Source organism: Pristis pectinata, chromosome 5 (assembly GCF_009764475.1).
Source record: "Pristis pectinata isolate sPriPec2 chromosome 5, sPriPec2.1.pri, whole genome shotgun sequence".
NCBI classification, from domain to species: Eukaryota; Metazoa; Chordata; class Chondrichthyes; order Rhinopristiformes; family Pristidae; genus Pristis; species Pristis pectinata.
In genome coordinates this window covers 24,680,388-24,702,134 of record NC_067409.1, presented here as the reverse complement: position 1 = coordinate 24,702,134, position 21,747 = coordinate 24,680,388, and the positions used below count along the sequence as shown (strand labels likewise).

Sequence of the window (21,747 nt, the reverse complement as noted above, 5' to 3'; positions counted from 1 at the left end):
AAGGCCCAAGATTCACAAAAGAGATGCACGCAAAGCACACATGCAACAGTACATTTTCCCACACCTCTCTAAGCTGCAAAATAACTCTACTGAGAACATCAGACAGGCATGTCACTTTCCCCCAGGTGAGAGTAGACCTGAAATAAAATACCCTGATGCAGAGCAGCACAGAACACCGGGCTTAATCATCATCCACCACATCGTGAGCCAACATAAAATCTCATCCAAAGAAAGCCAATGAATTTCATTCCTCAAAGCCAAGTAGTAGATCTTAACTGAGATGACTCTCTATAATCCAACATAAGGGACTCCACAGTACAGGACTCTATCTTTGGGACTTCGTAGTTCAGCAATCTTACACCACTGCAAGAAATGGTCAATCTCAAATGATGGTTAATGTTATACATAGCAAGCCAAAAGAACTCAGATCCATAAATCCAATTGCTGAATTGGATTCAGAATTGCATAGCAGTTTGATACAGGTTGGAGGAACAACAACTCATATTCCACCTTGTAAGTCTCCAACCTGGCGGCATCCACATCGATTTCTCTAACTTCTGGTAACCCTTCCCCTCTGTTTTTCCCTACCCCCCTTTTCCTCCCTTTTGTTTTCCCTCATTCCTGTGGCCCCCTCACCACTTCTCTTTCCCCTCCCCATCCTCATGACCTGCCCACTGCCTCCCTCCTATTCCCCACCTCCTTCCTTTTATTCCATGGTCAATTGGATTCCATCTTCTTCAGTCCTTTGCCTCTTCCACCGATCACCTTTCAGCTTCTTGCATCATCCCTTTCATCCCCCCTCCCCCACCCACATATCTTCCCCATCTCACATGGACTCACCTATCACCTGCCAGCTTGTGCTGCTCCCCTTCCTCAACCTTTTGATTTTGGCTTCTGCCCTCTTCCTTTCCAGTCCTAATGAAGGGTCTCAACACAAAACGTCGACTGTCTATTTCCCTCCATAGATGCTGCTGGATTCCTCCAGCATTTTGTGTGTGTTGCTCCAGATTCCAGCATCTGCAGAATCTCTGCGTCAGTCTTTGTTAAAATTCAGTTCCTTTTTAAGTTTAACTCATGAAGAGCAGAAGTACTCTGAGCCTGAGTAGTAGGCCTTGTAAACTTACATGAGAAAACTGTACACCCTGCAAACACCTTAGCTTCACTTTTTTAAAATGCTCTTAGGAGACCAGTTAGCAACATTCACCAACTGCAGAAGGCACTCTGATGTGAAATCATGAGAGAGAATGCTAGTCACATTCAGAATCATGAGGTCACACTCGGGCGAATTCTGTGAAACCAACTCTACCAACCACACTAGGGTGAATTCTGTGAAACTAGGCCAACTCTAATTATCACTTTAAATAAATTAAAACAAGAACTGACCATAAGATGCATGCGTGAAGATATTAGAAGCTTGAAAAGAAAACAACAGTAACAGAATAATTCTATTTTTTAATTCATGCTTCCTTCTACAATTGGCAGTCAAAGTAACTCATTCAACAAAAATGGAAATTAAAAAATACTCCACCCCCAGGGACTACATTTTCGTCTGACCTATATTTGAATGCATATTAGCATCTGCAATAAAGATGGAACAGGCTTCGCCTTTCAAATCATATTTTATTCATGCTATAGAGTGAATGCCACATTTCTCTACCAATGCCTGTTTGCTGCACTCTTTGATATTGTCTAGCTAACTATAGTGACATCTATAATAGACAAGCGCATAATTAACATTTCAGAATTAAAAACATAACAAAATATGAATTATTGGAATTAAGTGCATTGTTATATATAAAAACAAGAAATAGAGTAAATGGTGATTCATAATTGGTGATCTCAGTAATTATTAAATTCTACATTAATCATTACCTCATTGTGTTTTGCTATCCTCCTGGCAACAATCAACTGTATCATCCCCCTTTTATTTCCCTCCGTAGACATAGATCTTCGGAGTGTTTCCATGGCATCTTGATTTGTCTTCCCCAGCAATGATTCACTGTTTACTGCAATAAGTTGGTCATTCACATTAAGTCTTCCATCCTAAATGGAACAAAAAGTTTTGATGAGTTTCATAGAATCATTCAGTTGTTACGGATGACAAGGAGGCAGCAGCTTTGCAAATTATTCTTTCACAGCTCTTTGCTGAAGGCATCGATTGATTTTTTTCCCCACTACTCCCACAGGTAGAGAATTTGAGATCATCAGAAGTCTGTGTAGAAAAAACTTTCCCTTGTATCTTTTGTAGAAAATTTAAAATCTGTGTCCTGAATTCATAAACCTGTACATTAATGGAAACAACTTCACTTCAGTGCCACCTTCCCGCACTAATCTCATATTCCTTGAAATCTGAAGAAAAAAAAAATAAACATTTTAAATCTTGCAAGAAGAAAGGTGAAAATGTTCATTGAAATAAGTTTAAAACATTTATGAACACATTGCAGTATGGTCAGAAACCGGAGAGAGAAAAATACAATTCCCTTAATAGGTAAAAGTCCTAACATCCCTCGTGAGGAAACCCCTGAATATTTCCCAAATCAAATCATAACCTTTCTAAGATGAAGCCAACAGTTTCCTACCCGTGAAATGCTTTCTTAGCCAGCTCTTTGTTTTATCCCAGAATTTGCACAACACTAATTTTAAATCGAAAAAGATTTATCTATTAATCTCTATAAGTACACCATTTCACATACACTTCATTAAGAAAAGCATTTTTGATATAAGTTGAGGAACCTAAATCCACGTTGGCTCACATTAACCAGCTTCCAAATCAAATGATAACCGATTCCATAATTTTACATAGGATTGATCCTAGAACAGCTGATATACCTGGGCCTTTGTTACTAATTCCTTAATACTCTCAAAGGACAAATGTAATTCATTCCCCAGATTTTATCTGTATGTTTAACTTGAGTCCTTTTCGACTGGCTGGGGACAAATCTCAAAATAATTCCACTTGTATTGTCTGACCATTTCAGTGATATGTGTTTGGATCATATTCCAGTTCTCATGTTTATCCTCATTTATTTTTGTCTTTTTGGCTTTTTTTTTTGAAAAGGCACTTACCTGGTAGATTAGTGACTGTCCTGATATTGGATGAGTTTATTAAGATTGTGTCTTCAATTACATTTCCCTTTTATACTTTCAGTCAATCTTTTACATATTTCTGCATGTTTTAAACATATTCCAATGAACCTTTTCATCTTTCTTCTTACAGGCTCTAAAAAGGTAATTTTTTTTCTATATCAGATTTCACATCTGACTAGCTTGTTAATTCATTGTTCTTATTTGTTTACTGTAATTCTGGATAAAAAATCATGACATTTTCATGTTAAATATGTATAATTAAGGCATATAATGAATTTCCTTCGGGAAGAAGAAAAATGCTCCAGTAAGCCAAAACATTCCATGAAACTTAAAAATAATGAAGCACAGATCCTTAAACCAACGCAGGAGGATCTCCTCACTGTTCAAATCTTCACTAAGTTTAACACCAGTTGGTCAGTGGGCTCTTCCAATTAAAATTCATTTGTCTGAAACAAGATGCTCAGAAAATTCAAAATCATTTTGTTTTTCTCTCTCCATAGATATTGCCTGACCTACTGAGTACATCCATCCTTTTTTGTTGCTTATTGCACAGTAGCTGCCAGGTATGGTTTGGATTTCTACCATCTTAATCCATTGTCTGATTAACATCCACTGTATTTTGCTGATGGAATATTTTGTGATGTTGCTTCAATCAGTGAGAAATTATACCACATAGGATACAGATTCAAGGTCTGGATTGCTGTTGTCAGTATTTCCAACAATGAAGCTTCTCCAACTGATTTCAGTTACCTTGGAATAGATGAGAAAATCAGTCAGGGTGTAACACCCATCTTTCCACAGTGATTGCAACAGGATCCACACTTACACAAATCACTTGTGAGGATAGGACCAGCCTTGCCTAATTTCCGAGCAATTCAATAAATGAAAAGCACTATCAGGACATGCATGACTGATAGTAATGAGTGAAGTACCAGAGAGTCGCTACTGCCTCACTTTCACCTGACAGTCAGTGGTCTCTGGAGAGAGGATAACATCTATATTGACCTCTTATTTTTTGTAAGAACTTCTCATTGTTACACAACACAACTCACAAGATTCTGAAGAGGATCGATATGAAGATGCCAAGAGGCTATACCTGGATTGAGCATCTCAAATGAGGGAGCTAAGTTCAAGTTTAGAGGATGCTGACTGAGGAGTGGGATAAAAAGGGCTTTATTTACTCTAACGGTTACAAATTCTTTGGAAATTATCTGCCTCAAAGGCCTGTAACTGCTAAATCATTCAGCACATCCACAGATGAGATTGGTAGAATAATGAACATTAATGAATCAGAGAACAGAGGTAAAGCACAGAAGTGGACCCGAGACACAAAATATCAAAGGACTTCAATACCTACTTAGCTTCTATTCCCTAAAATCATTTGCCCTCTCATAAATAATAATTATTATTCAGAGACTAGGTACAAAATTGACCTACCTTAGATGCTGCTCCTCCATTGATGATAGACTTCACAAATATGCCCAGGTCAGCATGGTTCTCTTTTGATCTATTTCCTTTGACACTAACCCCAAGGCCAGCAGATCCGGTGTCATTGAGAGGGATTTCAAAAGTCAGGAACTCCCTGGTGCCATCAGGTGTAAGGACCAGGTCATCATCCTCTGCTTTCTAAAATAGAAGACACATAATGTTGCTACTTGAGAAGCAAGTTATATTAATGAAAACATTGCTGTTTATCACTGCATCAGTTTTGAATCAAGACCAGATCTTCCATCATTGCCCAATCATAAAAGGACACTGAAAAGCACTCTTTCATATTCAATGCTGCAACAAATTAACATCTAACATTAAGAGATATAATTATTCAAAACATGAAATGCATGTACTTTGCATTTTATAAACTTTGCTGTTAAACAGTCCATTTTAATTTTATAAATGAAAATGCTACTTCATTTATGATAGAAATAATGACAGTGTTTTCATTATGTGCACAACTTTATTTGCAACTGTGAAAATAGGATGCTCATAACAGTGAATGAGGGCAACACTCCCAGCAAACAGCTAAATGTTGGAATGCAAAAATAACAGGAACTGAGATTCTGGAAGATCTAAGTTGGACAAAAGAACAGCTTCACATCAACTATTCCCTTCGATATTATGATGTCAAGATGAAAGAAAAATGAATGCCTTCTGCTCAAAAGTCTTTACACTTGCATCTGAATTTCAATAGACTTTGAAATTTCCACTGCTGTGTCGAACTGCCAATGCAGCACCACTAGTGATGCAAGGTTTTAATTATAACATGTTACCTTTTTGAGGTTGATGTGATTTAAGAAGTTATGTTGGGAGTATAAAAATAGGATCTTTAATGTGAGCCTGAATTCTATTTGCATCTCCAAGTCCACTTATTCACTGCCCTCTAATCAAACCTCATTTAAAGACTACTGTTTTGAAACACTGTGCAAAACCACAAGATAGAATATATACTATCATATAAAGACTCACACATGGACATAAATGCTGCAGATTAACAACTTTTCTGATACTGCACTTTATCAGCAGACAACAACTATTTCAAGAGCTATTGGAACAGAAGTAGCATACCATAGTATTAGTTCATGGCCCAATGAAGCTTAAAATGAAGGTTTTCAGATCCTAAAAAAATGAGAGCACTTATGACACAAGTATGAAGAAATAGTTTATCAAATTCAGAAATCCCCTGCATTTATGAATCAACGACTAGCTACAGCCACAAGGGAAGAACAATTAACTAGAAGCAAACAGTTGTCCTTTTTTTTCCGAGTACATTTTATGAATCTTACTAAAGTTTAAAGCATGCAATTCTATTATATCCCATCAAACACCTGAACCAGCAAAATATCAGCCCAGATATTCACATTCACCACACCTTGCAACTGACATCAACTTTGGAATTTTCCAGCATTATCACAAAGTACATCAATCTTGAAATTACACTCAATGATCCAACATGCCTTAATTCAAAGGCTGCACTAGTTGTAACCTTCTCCAGTACAATCAAACTAAAATCACTTGAATGAAGACACAAGACTACAAATGCTGTAATCTGAAGCAAAAAATAAACTGCTGGAGAAACTCAGTAGGTCAAGTTGCATCTGCAGTGGTAAAGGGATAGTCGACGTTTTGAGCTGAGACCCCAGATCAGTGACGTTGACCATCCCTCTGCCTCTGCAGATGCTGCTTGACCCGCTGAGTTTGTCCAGCAGTTTGTTTTAGCTCACTTGAATAAATGCAATTTAAGCGTTTTAATAGTTAGTCCTGCTGTAAAATATCCTGTTACGCTCAGTTTTGTTGGGTCCTAGTAAGTTTCTAAATGATGTGAAAAAGCTATAACTAATGTTCAGTAAACTAGTTGGCTCTGAAAATTCACTTAGAAAACTTGTACTCTAAGTTCCCTGCATGACTACTTTAAAAAGTCATCTTAAATTAAATATTTAAATTATTCATTGCGATATTTCATCCTCTAATTATCTGTATGTTTCAAGTTTCATTTAGCAACTTGCATCATGCTTAAAAGACAATTTAAATAATGCTTTCTCTGCTTTCTCTTGTTTGACATAATTGGGGCTCAGCTAGGTAGGTTTTTACCTCACAAAGTAAAACAATAGGATTTCCATGAACTGATCACTGACCACAAACAACCTTTCCACAAAGACTGTCCTGTCCTTGTGGAGAGTGCTTTTCCCTCACCACCCCCACCCCCCGAAATTCAGCAGGAAGTGTCATCATATCAAAGTCAGCCTGGCTTTGCAGAAGGGGAATGTTTGAGCAATTTATTCGGAGTTCTTCCAAGAAGTAACATGTGCTATGGATAAAAGAGAACAGATGAAAGGCATTGTGGTAACAAAATGATGTAGACAGAAGATTGGTTGGCTAACAGGAAAGAGAGAGTAGGCATAATTGATCTTTTTGTGGTTTATAAGATGCAATACGTGGTGTGCCACAGGGACAGTGTGGGAGCTTTAACTTTGTGCAACTTGCATTAATGACTTGGTTAAAGTCTCTGATGCTGTGCCTGCTAACTTTAAGTCATCAGCAAATTTAAGTTGTGAGAAAGTAAGTTGTGAAGATAACATAAGGAAGCTACAAAAATTCACGTGTACAGTCAGCTTAAATTTGGTGGAAAATTGACACTGTAATTCTCAAGCCAACGCAAAGTGCAGTGAGACACTGGACCCAGTGGCACAAATCCAATCCAAAAGTCTACATTGAGGAGAATAGGGCCAGAAATCTACTCAAACTGCTCAACTATTCTGTATTAATTTCCTCAAAATGTCACCAATATGGGAGGTATGTCTGTACTAAGTCATAGAACATATGAAACAACACAGCACAGGCCCTTCAGCCCAAGATGTTGTGGCAACATTTTATCCTGCTCTAAGATCTATCTAACCCTTCCCTCCCATAGGACCTCCATTTTTCTATCATCATGTGGCTATCTAAGAGCCTCTTAAATGTCCCCAATGTATCTGCCTCCACCACCTCTGCCAGGAGTGTGTTCCACACACCCACCACTCTCTGTAAAAATAAAACTTACTTCTGACTTCCCCTCTGTACCTTCCTCCAATCACCTTAAAATTATGCCCTCTCATGTTAGCCATTTTCACCCTGGGAAAGTCTCTGGCTGTCCACTCGATCTATGCCTCTTATCATCTTGTACACCTCTATCAAGTCACTTCTCATTCTCCTTCTCTCCAAAGAGAAAAGCCCTGGCTTGCTCAACCTATCCTCATAAGACATGTTCTCCAACCCAGGGAGCATCCTGGTAAATCTCCTCTTCACCCTCTCTAAAGCTTCCACATCCTTCCTACAATGAGGCGACCAGAACTGAATACAATACTCCGTGTGGTCTTACCAGAGTTTTATAGAGCTGCAACCTTACCTTGCAGCTCTTGAACTCAATACCCCAACTGATGAAGGCTAACACACCATAGGCCTTCTTAATAACCCTATCGACCTGCGTGGCAACCTTGAGGGATCTGTGGACGTGGACCCCAAGATCCCTCTGTTCCTCCACACTACTAAGAGTCCTGCCAGTAACCTTGCATTCTGCCTTCAAATTCGATCGTCCTAAGTGTATCACTTCACACTTTTCTGGGTTGAACTCCATCTGCCACTTCTCAGCCCAGCTCTGCATCCTATCAATGTGCTGTCATAACCAACAGCAACCTTCTACACTGTCCACGATATCAGCAAACTTCATGTCATCAGCAAACTTACTACCCTTCCACATCCTCATCCAAGTCACTTATAAAAAATCACAAAGAGCAGGGGGCCCAGAACAGATGCCTGCTGAACAGCACTGGTCACCGACCTCCAGGCAGAATACGCTGCATCTACAACCACCCTCTGCCTCCTATGGGCGAGCTAATTCTGAATCCACACAGCCAAGTTTCCCTGGATCCCATACCTCCTGATTTTCTGAATGAGCCTTCCATAAGGAACCTTATCGAACGCCTTACTAAAATCCATGTACACCACATCCACTGCTCTACCTTCATCAATGTGCTTTGTCACATCCTCAAAGAATTCAATCAGGCTTGTGAGGCATGAGCTGCCCCTCACAAAGCCATGCTGACTGTCCCTAATCAGCCTATGCATGGGAGGTTGTCCAGCTAAAGTAAACTTCTAACCCATTTTTCTGTTTAGAAAACAGATACAAGGAAGGATATTCTCAGCCAAAAGGAATTAGAAGGGATAGGTGGTCAGCAAATTTGTCAAGAATAATGGCCTCAGACTTCCCAGTGATTTGTCACATTATGACAAATTCATCACTGGTTTCTGCAAGAAAGGTTGAGCAAGGAAAGAGAAGGGATGCTCAACAATGCCACAGAAACTACTGTGTAACTCAGGCAACGTCGATAGGAAAATACTGTGTGACATTTCTGTTTAATATATAATTGGGGAAAAATTCCCAAAATGCACTTGGAATTGCAATGGACGGGTAAAACACCAAGTTTTGGTGAAAGATCCTTCACAAAGGAGAAATCTTCCCAGAATCAGTGCAATTGTACAGTAGACCAGAATGCAATCACTCCTTAATTTGGTTTTCAACTGAAGAACATGCCTTGATGTTTGCGTGGGACCTTACTGCATTTTTAATACAGATGCATTGGGTTTATTCACGAAATTAAGCAACTTTACCAATGATGCTCAATTCTCCACTTGTGTGCAATCTGATTTCATATCAAAGAAAATTACTTTATAAAAATGACACTTATCCATGTAATGGCTGTATTGATGTACAGTAACATTCTTAGCAAATTATTGACAGGGGGAAAAGCAAATCTTACTGGCTGTGCACCTAAAAAAATTAGTACAGTTTGAAGCGCCAGCAATCTCACAATTTCAAGAGCAATCTGAAGGATAAAACCAGATTTAGCTGACTGGAAAGTGGAGTCAAAAAAAGCATAATAGAAACTTGAGCTTAAATTTTAAAAATTCACAGATTTTGTGCTGCTTCAGTAGATTCTCACCCATCACTCCACCCATCCCTAATGCACTTGCATAACCAGCAATGAAGATTAAATCCCATTTCAATTTATTGTGAAGCTGAATTCTATAAATTGGATAACGACTGTGAAGTCTGGTTTACTAACTCAACCGGTTCATTAATGCCCTTTGGATATGGTGTAGTGATGATATCCCTACAAGTGCCTGTGTGCAAATTCAGTCCCACACCACCAGGGTGAATTAATGCCTTCAGGTCAACTTTAAATGAGCAATAATTGCTGCTTTTGCAGCAGCGCCCTCACCCCAAGAAAAGAACGACATACATTTGCCTAAATGATGCAGATACCATGAACTTCACAACAAAAACAGAAACTGTAAAGAACACGCAGCAGATGAGGCAGCCTCTCTTTCAGGTTGAAGACCTTTTGTCAGAAATGGGAAGGGGAGAAATCAGGTTAATTTTAAGTTGCGGAGGTGGGTATGGGATAGATAGAAAAAAAAACACATCTTTCATGGAAATGAGGGGCGAGAGTGGAGGTGTGTGAAATAGACCAGATGCAGTTAAGGGCTCTGTCCACTATAGCAGAAGGAAAGCCACAATTCAGGAATAAGGAAGATATTGCAGGATACACCTGTGCGAAGCCTCATCATCAGAGCAAATACCAGGGTGGAGGAGGAACTGGGAGACCTTATAGGAGACAAGATGGGAGGAAATATAGTCAAGATAGCTGTGGGAGTCTGTAGATTTGTAATGGATGTTTGTGGTGAGCAGTAAGAAAGATCCAAGATGGGAAGGAAAGAGTCAGATGGACCACATGAAGGTTAGCAGGGTGAAAATTGCCTGCAAAAGTAATGCAAATTTCATGCATAAAGGCAGGAAACAGCACCAATGCAGTAATTAATATACCAGAAAAAGTGTTGAGGCAGAGGGCTCAAGTTGGACTGAAAGAAAGGCTGTGCCACATATGTTTAACTTTAAACCTCGCCTAAGACTATCTAACCCCTTCCTCCCACATATCCCTCTATTTTAAATTCCTCCATATGCTTATCTAGTAATCTCCTGAATTTGACCCATGTACCTGCCTCCATCACCGCCCCAGGCAGCACATTTCATGCCCCCACCACACTCTGCGTAAAAAACCTTTCTCTGATATCTCCCTTGAACTTCCCACCCATTACTTTAAAGCCATGCCCTCTTGTATCGAGCATTGTTGCCCTGGGAAAGAGGCGCTGGCTGTCCACTCTATCTATTCCTCTTAATATTTTGTACACCTCTATCATGTCTCCTCTCATCCTCCTTCTCTCCAAAGAGTAAAGCCCTAGCTCCGTTAGTCTCTCCTCATAATCCATACTCTCTAAACCAGGCAGCATCCTGGTAAATCTCCTCTGCACCCTTTCCAACGCCTCCACATCCTTCCTATAATGAGGCGACCAGAACTAGACACAGTACTCAAAATGCAGTCTCACCAGAGTTTTGTAGAGCTGCATCATTACCTTGCGGCTCTTAAACTTGATCCCTCGACTTATAACTACCCTATCTATCTGTGAGGCAACTTTCAGGGATCTATGGATATGCACCCCCAGATCCCTCTGCTCCTCCACACTACCAAGAATCCTGCCATTAACTTTGTACTCTGCCTTGGAGTTTGTTCTTCCAAAGTGTACCACCTCATACTTCTCTGGATTGAACTCCATCTGCCACTTGTCAGCCCAGCTCTGCATCCTATCAATGTCCCTCTGCAATCTTCGACAATCCTCTACATTATCCACAACACCTCCAACCTTTGTGTCGTCTGCAAACTTGCCAACCCACCCTTCTACCCCCTCATCAAGTCATTAATAAAAATCACGAAAAGCAGAGGTTCCAGAACCGATCCTTGTGGGACACCGCTAGTCACAGCCCTCCAATCTGAATGCACTCCCTCCACCACAACTCTCTGCTTTCTATAGGCAAGCCAATTCTGAATCCACATGGCGAAGCTTTCCTGGATCCCATGCCCTCTGGCCTTTTGAAAAAGCCTACCATGTGGAACCTTGTCAAATGCCTTATTAAAATCCACGTAAACCACATCTACTGCACTACCCTCATCAATCTGTCTGTCCTCAAAGAACACTATCAGGCTTGTGCTGGCTGTTCCTGATGAGACCATGATTCTCTAAATGTCCATAGATCCTACCTCTAAGAATCCTTTCCAACAGCTTGCCCACCACAGACGTAAGGCTCACTGGTCTCTCATTCCTTAGACTATCCCTGCTATCTTTTTTGAATAAGGGGACAACATTTGCCACCCTCCAATCCTTCAGTACCATTCCCATGGACAACGAGGACTCAAAGATCCTAGCCAAAATGCTCAGCAGTCTCCTCCCTCGCTTCGCGGAGCAGCCTGGGGAATATTCCGTCAGGCCCTGGGGATTTATCTGTCCTAATATTTTCTAACAGCTCCAACACATCCTCTCTCTTGATATCAACATGCTCTAGAACATTAACCTTACCAACACTGTCCTCAGCATCATCAAGGCTCCTCTCCTTGGTGAATACTGAAGAGAAGTATTCATTGAGGACCTCACCCACTTCCACATCTTCCAGGCACATCTTCCCACCTTTATCCTTAATAGGTCCTACCTTTACTCCCGTCATCCATCTGCTCTTCACATAAGTGAAAACTGCCTTGGTGTTTTCCTTAACCCTACTCGCCAAGGCCTTTTCATGCCCCCCTCTTGCTCTCCTCAGCCCCTTCTTAAGTTCCTTCTTTGCTACCCTATATTCCTCAAGAGGCCTATCTGATCCTTGCTGCCTACAACCTCATGTATGCTGCCTTCTTCCTCCTAACTAGATGTTCCACCTCTCTTGTCAACCATGGTTCCTTCACCCTGCATTCTTTCTCTGCCTCACTGGGACAAATTTATCCCTTAACATCCTGCAAGAGATCCCGAACGATGACCACATCACCATTGTACATTTTCCTTCAAAAATAACATCCCAATTCACACTCGCAAGTTCTAGCCTTATAGCCTCATAATTTGCCCTTCCCCAATTAAATATTTTCCTGTCCTCTTTGCTCCTATCCTTGTCCATGACAATGCTAAAGGTTAGGGAGCGGTGTTCACTGTCCCCCAAATGCTCACCCACTGAGAGATCTGTCACCTGACTCGGTTCATTACCTAATACTAGATCTAATATGGCATTCCCTCTAGTCAGCCTGTCAACATACTGTGACAGGAATCTCTCCTGGACACACTTAACAAACTCTGCCCCGTCTAAACTTTTGATACTAAGCAGGTGCCAATCAATATTTGGGAAGTTGAAGTCTCCCATGATAACAACCCTATTATTTTTGCACCTTTCCAAAATCTGCCTCCCCATCTGCTCCTCAGTATCCCTACTGCTACCGGGGGGCCTATAGAATACTCCCAGTAGAGTAACTGCTCCTTTCTTGTTCCTAACCCACCCATACTGGCTCTAGAGAGGATCCTTCTTCATTATCCACCCTTTCTGCAGCTGTAATAGTATCCCTGACAAGTAACACCACCCCTCTTCCTCTTCTCCCCCCACCCCATCCCTTTTAAAACACTAAAATCTGGGAATATTCAGTCTCCATTCCTGCCTGGTGACAGCCAAGTCTCTGCAAGAGCCACAATATCATAGTTCCATGTACTTATCCAAGCTCTTGGTTCATCACCCTTATTCCTGATGCTTCTTGCATTTAAGTAAATCCACTTTAGCCCATCCACCTTGCTACTTTTATACCCTATACCCTGCTTCTCCTTCCTCAAAGCCTCTACGTGAGATCTGCTTTACTCCATGCACTTCCACTGAGTTCCCATATTTTACACAAAGACCCAGCCAAGTGCCACAGCAACATCTTGGTTCTGGAGATAGTGAAGGAAGTTGAGGAAGTTGTTCAATGTGAGAATGAGCTCAGCCTAGCAAGTGAGTGGGATCGCAGCGGGGAACTGTTTCAAGGAAGAAGCTGAGGGCCCTCAGACTGTCCTGATGTGCGATGATGGTGAAGAAGCATTGTACATACATGGTAAAGATAAGCCATTTCGGGAATCTGAACTGTTGGCGTAATGATGTCTACAGCAGGAGTGGATTACCATGACTATTGTCTTTCTCTAGCAAGGTTCAAATTACTATTAAGGTTGCTTCATTTGAGATATTTACAAATACTTACTCATGTATTAGGAAAAAGTAGTTAAGTGTAATAAATTAACAGCTTTAAGATGATCAAAAAATGCTTGTTTCACCAATTACAGTAGAATGAGCCCTCTCAACCAATCTGAAAATCTTAGCCAGTTTCCATGACAAGAGGTTATGGTCCAAAAGACACCATCAGTTTAGGATCAATGGTGAAAAATCTTTCTGCCACTGACAATATGTGAGGCCGAAACTTGGAAAAGATCCAGTGGTTAAAGAGATCACGTCAAAACTTGAAACCTGTTCAAACACAATAATTAAACCTCCAAGGTTGAAAGTGGACACAACCTGGTGAACAGAAAATATTTGTTCTGTCTCAAGAGAAAAATACAAATGCAATTGGGTGAGATGCAAAAGAAATACAGATGGTCATGTATAGTAAATGGGACAGGCAGAGAATGACTTGCATTATTCTAGCTGGAAAAATCGTAAGTGAGCAGTCATGTGTGTTAGGTTTTTTTTGACCAACACTGTTTTTCCCATTGGAAGCTGGATTTAAAAATAAAAATTTGAATGCTGCTGGTTACCATTTTCAATGTGCTTCTTTCTTCAGCATATATACATTTGGAAAGATCTGATTATACACAATAAAGGTTGATAAATATTTTCCTCTTGCAATTCATCATTCCCTTTAGTGAAATGATGACAGTACTTTAACACAGCAGTAATTTCAGCTTCAATTCAGTTAGGAGGAATCTGTGTGAGTGGCATGGTCACACACCATGGCATGACAGAGAGTGTAACTTGTGCTCTGCATAATGGAATGGATTTCACCAATTTTTTTTTGTACTTTCTTAAATGGGAAGTTCTGCTTTCATGTAGCGTTCCATCAAGCAACTCAGTCAAGTACCAGCAAAACTACACTTAATGAGTGCAGCGAGCAGCAGTTCTGATCAAGACAGCCACAGCTGGAGGCAGACTGTAAAACCTTTGAATTCTAAATGCAACCCTATCACAAGAGTAAATGAATGGATGACATCAGCCAGTATATTACACATCAGTAACACTCACATCCTGTAGACCATGCAACTGGTTCACTTATGGGAAAATAAACTTTCCACAAATATACTGCAAAATCCAAAACCTTGCCTTCCTGTAATAACATTCCATTTGGTCCTTGCCAACATAGAGCAAATATATTTTTAGCACTGTTCCTGAAATGAAGGTTTTCTGTTTTGCATACAATTCCTCTATCACATTGAGATGATAGACACACCTGTCCAATTACTGGTAATCCAAGTCTAATGGAGCAATCATAGCCAAAGGTCTGAACTATAAAGGGGTTAAATCTATCTTCACTAGTGGAAACATTAAAAGTTTTAGTTATAATTCCACAGGGTGAATAGAAATTTTAAATTATATGCAAAATTTCTGTGGGTATCCTGATATACAAACTTGTTAATAATTATTTATGAGATGCAGATTTATTGCCCATCCCTCATAAAACCAGAACACCAAATTTTCAAACAGAATTATAAAGTACACCAAAATAACATTCCTAGAAGGATAAAGTAATTTAAGGAAGATGAAAGTAAAAGCTCAACTTTTAATATGTTTATTTTTCTTCCAAGAACAAAAGGGGATTTGGTGAAAGCTTCTTAAAAAAATAGAGAGATTTCAATAAGGTAAAAAATGATAGACTATTGTTCTAGGTTGTTTATTCAATGATAAGGAACTTATCACTTTAAAATTATTTGTAAACAGATCAGGCAATAGATTAGAAGAAATTACTTAAGAGGTCTGTTGGAGTGCTGACTGCTTTTTCACAAGAGATCATTGTAGCTTCTTGGGGAAAACTAGTTAAAATATTTGAAGCAGAAGAACATGCAGAATCATGAGATAAAGGCAGAGAAGAGAAATTAGCTTTGGTTGCTTCAGCAAACAGATGACATAATTTTATGTTAATTTGAGTTCATGCAATTCATATTTGTCGTGTTTGTAATGTACTGCTGCTGCAAAAGCTAATTTTCATGACATTTATACTCTGGGTATGTATGCCTTAGACAAGAAATTTGAACTTGAAGATAAGAAATGAAAGCCCCTTGTAGTTGCTCTACCATTCAATAAGGGCATGATTAATCTTTTGCCTCAATGTCACTTTCTGGCACGAACTTGATATCCAAATATCTATTAATTTCTCCCTTGAATATGCTCAACCACTAAGCAGCCACAACTTTATTGGGCAGAGAATTCAAAAAGTTGACTTCTCCCAAGGAGAACTAATTTCTGCTCATTTAATCCTGAATGATTGATCCCATATTTTGAGACAGTGATCCTTTGCTCTACACACTGCAACCAAGAACATGTCCTCTGCCAAATCGCACAGGATCATTATGTGGTTCAATAAGATCACAAGTCACAAACATGCACTCTTGCCTCATGTTACCAATTAATATTTGATGGGTAACAGTACATTTACATACTTCTCAGCAAATATATGTATTATTTCTAAAATAAGATAATGCAGCATTCATCATTTTGGTTAAATTTAGATGTTGCCTTACATCTTATAAATACACATTCCATTGAGGCAAAATACCATTTAGTTTATTGAAGCTGGCATCCACAGTAGTGAATAGCATACACAATCTAATTTGCTCACATGATTCTTTATCAGACAAAACTATGGAATGTAATTAGGAAGGAATATAATTTAAATATCTATGAAACTGATCATTCCACTGACAATCTCTTGGAACAGCGCAGGCTGGCAGCAAGTCACTAAATTACCATGTTAGTAACCCAGAGACCTGCACTAAAAATCCACAGACAGGAATTCAAATCTGTCCATGGCAATGGTAGAATTTAAATTCAGTTAAAAATAATCTGGAATTTAAACAACAACAATGTCTTTGTAATGATGACTATTGAACTACCAAATTGTCATAAAAATCCATCTGGTTCACAAATACCATCCAGGGTACCAAAGCTGCCATCTTTAACCAACCTGCCCTATACATGACTCCAGACTTCCAGCAGTGGTGGTCTCTTGACTGCCCTCTGAAATAGTCCAGCAAGCCATCGAGTTGTATCATCACTGCTATGTTAAAATAGAACAAAGATACGACCAGTACCTCGCACTGAATTCCAACACGTCAAAGTCAGTCCCAACCAAGGTAACCTTGCAAAGTCCTCTTCAAACACATTTGGGCAATGTGCCAGATTCCTCCATCATTGTCCCTGGCTACATCCTATCACACAGAAAGGGCAGACCCAGCAATAGGTGGCAGTAAAGAGGCCAACAGGTCAGAGAGGATGTAATGAGAATAGTTCTCAACATTGACTCCAGACCCCAAGAATTCTCATAGAATCAAGTCAAACATGGACTAAGAAATCTCCTCTTGATTGACTATTGACCAACAATCCACAGCTGATGAATCAGTGCGAGATATTGTTCCACAACTCTTAAAAGCACTGAATGTTACTGAAAAGTACAGAATGTATTCTGTGCAAGGGCTCAATGTCCATTCGAGCAGAGTGGCTTGGCAGCACCACCACTGACTGAGCTAGCTCCCAGACTGGTGATGCAACAGAGAGTTTCTTGACCTTGTTCTCACCAATCTAGGTTTTGCAAGATGCATCTATCCACAACAACACCGGCAGGAATACCCACCACAGAGTCCTTATGGAAATGAATTCCCATCTTCACTGTGCGGATACTTTCCACTGTTTTAGTACTAATGATATGCTAATTGGACAAACTTCTAAGCTGACAACCCAATACTGGGCATCCATAAGCCATTCTAAACCATCAGCAGCACAGAAATGTACTCGGCCAAAAACTGTAAACTCATGAACAGCATACCCCTCACTCTTCCCTAAACTAACTCCTCATGCCCTACCAAAAAGAATAAGAGGCCCAAAAGTATTCTAAATGGTATCTTAGCAAAGTCAAGAACAACAGCAAAATGGTGCACTCTATTTTATACTACAAAATTGCCATAAACACAATTGAAAGTGCTTTGAAAGTGGTTACACTGCGTTGGTGATAAACCTTCAGAGAGCTGTGAACTACAACATAGAGATCTTTGTACATCTTAACCATTTTCAACACTGTTCCATGCAACATGCAATTATAAGTTGATGTTGCTGTTACTCTGATGGATAATTCCACATTTATCTAGGTCAGAGCAAGCTAGCACCAAATCTGATCGACAAGGTATGATAACATTTTTGATTGAAGCTCAGTTAAATAACATTCAAATCTGCAGTATGCACAAGCCTCTGATTTTCTCGGCATTGATTTCTTTCTACACAATTTATTTACATTTCTTTTCCCCCCTTATCAAACTTGTTTCTCTCATCTTTGTACATTACCAAGGATTTTACCCATTTCCATTTCTCTTCATCACATCTATTGCTGCTCCCTTAAAGCCATTTTCATTTTAATTTAACTTGCACAAGAGAATGTAGAGCAAGCAAGTCCAAAGGAAAAAGAAAAATCATCAAGGGAATTTCTGTTTCAAATTTCCCCAAGTTTTATGAAACAGGCAAAATGAAACAGAAGTGGACCATTATGAAATTTCATCTTCTAGCCCAAAAACATACCTATATTTGTGCAAATCTGAATTTATTAACAGATTAACAAGTAATTAAGAAATAATATACGGTACCACCAAATTCAAACAAGTCTTTCTCCTGTAAGAGTCCAAGTATGCTGCCCCTGATGCACACTCACATTTTCCGTTCTGTTTATGAAGAATTCTTTGGATTAATTGACAGTTGGATTGCTTATTTCATCTGGGGCAAAGGCAAAGGTGCAACAATTAATCTCAGCATGCACAGACCAGAAACTGAACCAGGCCTTCCTGCTTACTATCTGCTGCTAAAATAGTTCTTGGAGGATGTCAGATGAGAACTACCCTTGGCATAGCTCTAATTTTCCTTCCTCCATGGTCACAAGTAACCTGCCAATATTGTCTGTGCTGTCAAATAAAGGATAGTGGCTTGCAGAAGGGCTACTCCTTCTGTGGCACCATAACTTTACATGGATTCCACTCATACAGGAGAAAAGTTAAGGGTGAAAACTAAGGACAGAAAAATGAAAAACTGTACTGCACATTACAGCAATTGTACAGGATGGAATTTGAATTAGTCCTAATAACAATGAACATTGGGCAACTGCATCTCTTCTCCATTCTCAAATTAAAATACTTCACTTGAAGCAAACAGAATTTTTCAAATTAAATCTAATTTTGATTTTAATAGTTTGAAATAAAATGCAAGGCAAACTTCATCACAACCACAAATATAGGAAAAGCTGTACTCATAGGTAAAACACAGATTTCGCCCCTTTCACTTGAAATGATGGGCTGTGAGAAGTCTATCAACTTCTTTCGGTATGCCTGACAAATTTATCACTGAAAGATTAATTTTAGCCACAAAATGGGGCCTCAACATTGTGCCTGTATTATTTTTTAATCAAATTAAAACACTTCACCACACAAGGCCATCTTTTCATTCATTGAGTTCAGAAAAAATTTGACAGGGAATGAGAGATGTAAAGAAAGGGTTAAGGGCACTGCCAGATCTTACATAAGCAGCATATCAAAGTGTTCCAACTCAATTTCAGTCAGCTGTTCTAGAGCTACAAAGGTGTTTCAACAGATGTGTTCTATATTATTTTAGCATTTTTCTGAAACAGTTTGGAAGTATAGAAACATTTCAACAAGAAAAATTGCACCAACAACTACTGGTTACCATGGCATCTATATTTAGTTTTCACACAGGATGCAGAACACAAAAGGGAAATAACTTCCACACCAGCTCCAAAGACAAACTGCCTAAGCATATGATAACCACATTTTCTTTCCTCTGGACTTCAGTTTAAAACATAGAAGTCTGAGTATTTCCACATGCTCCATCTTTCTGAGTCGGCATAATATATCATAATGTGCCTGGCTGAAATATTATTCTTTACAGTGCCACCACAATGTGGTAAGAACGTTTTGTTCAAAGTTGCCGCAGCTGATCTATTTTGGTGTTATAGTTCAATGGCCATGGCCCCCAATTTTCTATTTTCACGCCATGAGTTTCTGGAACAAGAGATCAGGTCTCATTATCATGGTGCTGTCAACATTCCATTCTTGAATAGCTTTCCCATTCTGATGTATTTCACTTAATGCATCCTAATACAAACAGCTTATGAAAAAATATACCTTTCTTTCAGGAATATTTTATGAACTAGATGAAAAATGAAGCCTATTTGTCACACCTGATATGATTATGTTATAACTTCCGAACACTCTCAAGCCAAGTTATTTTCCTATTTGTATTCAAGCAGCAGAGTTCATGTATACTTTACTTCAAAAATTTCTGATTATTAGCCCTTCGAGAACTGCAACAACATGACTGCACGATGATAAATTAAAGCTCCTGCAGCAATGACTAGCACCCGGGCAGAAATTATTGCAGGAATAAATTCTTAGCACACTTATTAAAAGAATAAAGTTGATTTCCAGTATATTTAAATTGCAGCTGTAAATATTTTGGATGACTTCAAAATATTTCTATGGAACTGAATAGGATGAGTGAAATATAAAACACCTGTGGTACAATGGATGGGGCACCAACGTCCAGTGTTGAAGCTGTGGCACTGCTTAAAATTTACCTCTTCCACTCTGCTGTGACATCAATCACATGTGAGTGGAATAAGCTGGTACATGAGAGACTTATTCAGCTGCTATATTTTGTTATTGATAAACAGCAAAGCCTCTTCCCTGTTCAACTAAACTCCTAAAATCAATCGACAATGTAGGTCAAGAAGAGAGCCTTTTCTTTTCAAAATTTATTTTGTTGATACTTTCAGAAATTCTATCTGCCACAGTCAATTTGTAAAGCCCACTGTAGCAATCTATTCATCTTCATTATGTCAGCACCTGATATATTCAGGGGCTATAACCTTCCAGACTCAAAGCTTAAACATTCTCATCTAAAATCAGGAAAGGCATGGTTTGTCTTGTTGTTAAATAAGAGCTTTTTGCCTTCTGCTTTCCCCCAACTCTTTGCCAGTTTATACTGCACTGTGCCCGATATTCCCCAATGTCTGACAGTGCACTTGGCTGTAATGCCACATTATGGCAGTGCTTGCATCAATGCTAATAATCTATGCTGCTCAGTCATCAGTGCATAATGTTCAATTCGATTTGGAAATCCCTCAGCAAAGGATGGAGTCCATGTCTGCATGCAGCAAGACCAAGAAAACATTAAGGCAGGGGATGGCAAGTAACATCTGCGCCACAGAAATGACACGCAATGACCATCTCCAACAAGTGAAAGACTAACCACTAACCTTGACATCATCACCATAGGACATAGAGTACAACAGAGGAACAGACCTTTCAGCCCACTGTGCTGACCATGATGCCAATCTAACCAATCCCATCTGCCTGCACATGGTCTGTAACCTTCCATCCCGTCTGCTCATGTGTCTGTCTAAATGCCTCCTTAACGTTGCTATCATATCTGCTTCTGTCACCTCCCCTGGCGGCACATTCCAGGTACCGACCACTCACTGTGTAAGAAAAACTAACCTCACAAATCTCTTTTAAACTTTCCTGCTTTCACCTTAAACCTATACCCTCTGGTATTTGATATTTCCACCTGAGAAAAAGACTCTGAATGTCTACCCTATCTGTGCCTCTCATAATTTTATATATTTCTATTTCGTCACCCTTCAACCTCTGATGGTCCAGAGAAAACAATCCGAGTTTATTCATCCTCTCCTTCCAGCTAATACTCTCCAATCCAGGCGACATCCTGGTGAATCACTTCCGCATCCTCTCTGAAGCATCCATATCCTTCCTGTACTGTGGCGATCAGAACTGCACACAATTCTCCAAATGTGGCCAAACTAAAGTTTTATACAGCTACAACATGACTTCCCAACTTTTGTACTCAGTGCCTCAACCGATGAAGGCAAGCATGCTGCATGCATTCTTTACCACCCTATCCACTTGTGTTGCTGCTTATAGGGAGCTATGGATGTGCAGAAAATACTGTTTTTATTCCAC

General features: G+C 39.5%; 1 protein-coding gene across 11 annotated transcripts in view; it reads right to left on the bottom strand.

Moving 5' to 3' along the window:
* Positions 1-21,747, bottom strand: part of pard3aa (par-3 family cell polarity regulator alpha, a) — a 655,359-nt gene that overhangs the window by 232,543 nt on the left and 401,069 nt on the right. For all 11 annotated transcript variants that reach the window (XM_052015672.1, XM_052015675.1, XM_052015670.1 and 8 more), the window contains 2 exons: positions 4,525-4,713; positions 1,873-2,043 (listed from right to left, as the gene is read on the bottom strand). In XM_052015672.1, the coding sequence (XP_051871632.1) occupies positions 1,873-2,043; positions 4,525-4,713 (360 nt within the window). The remainder of the gene's footprint in view (positions 1-1,872; positions 2,044-4,524; positions 4,714-21,747) is intronic.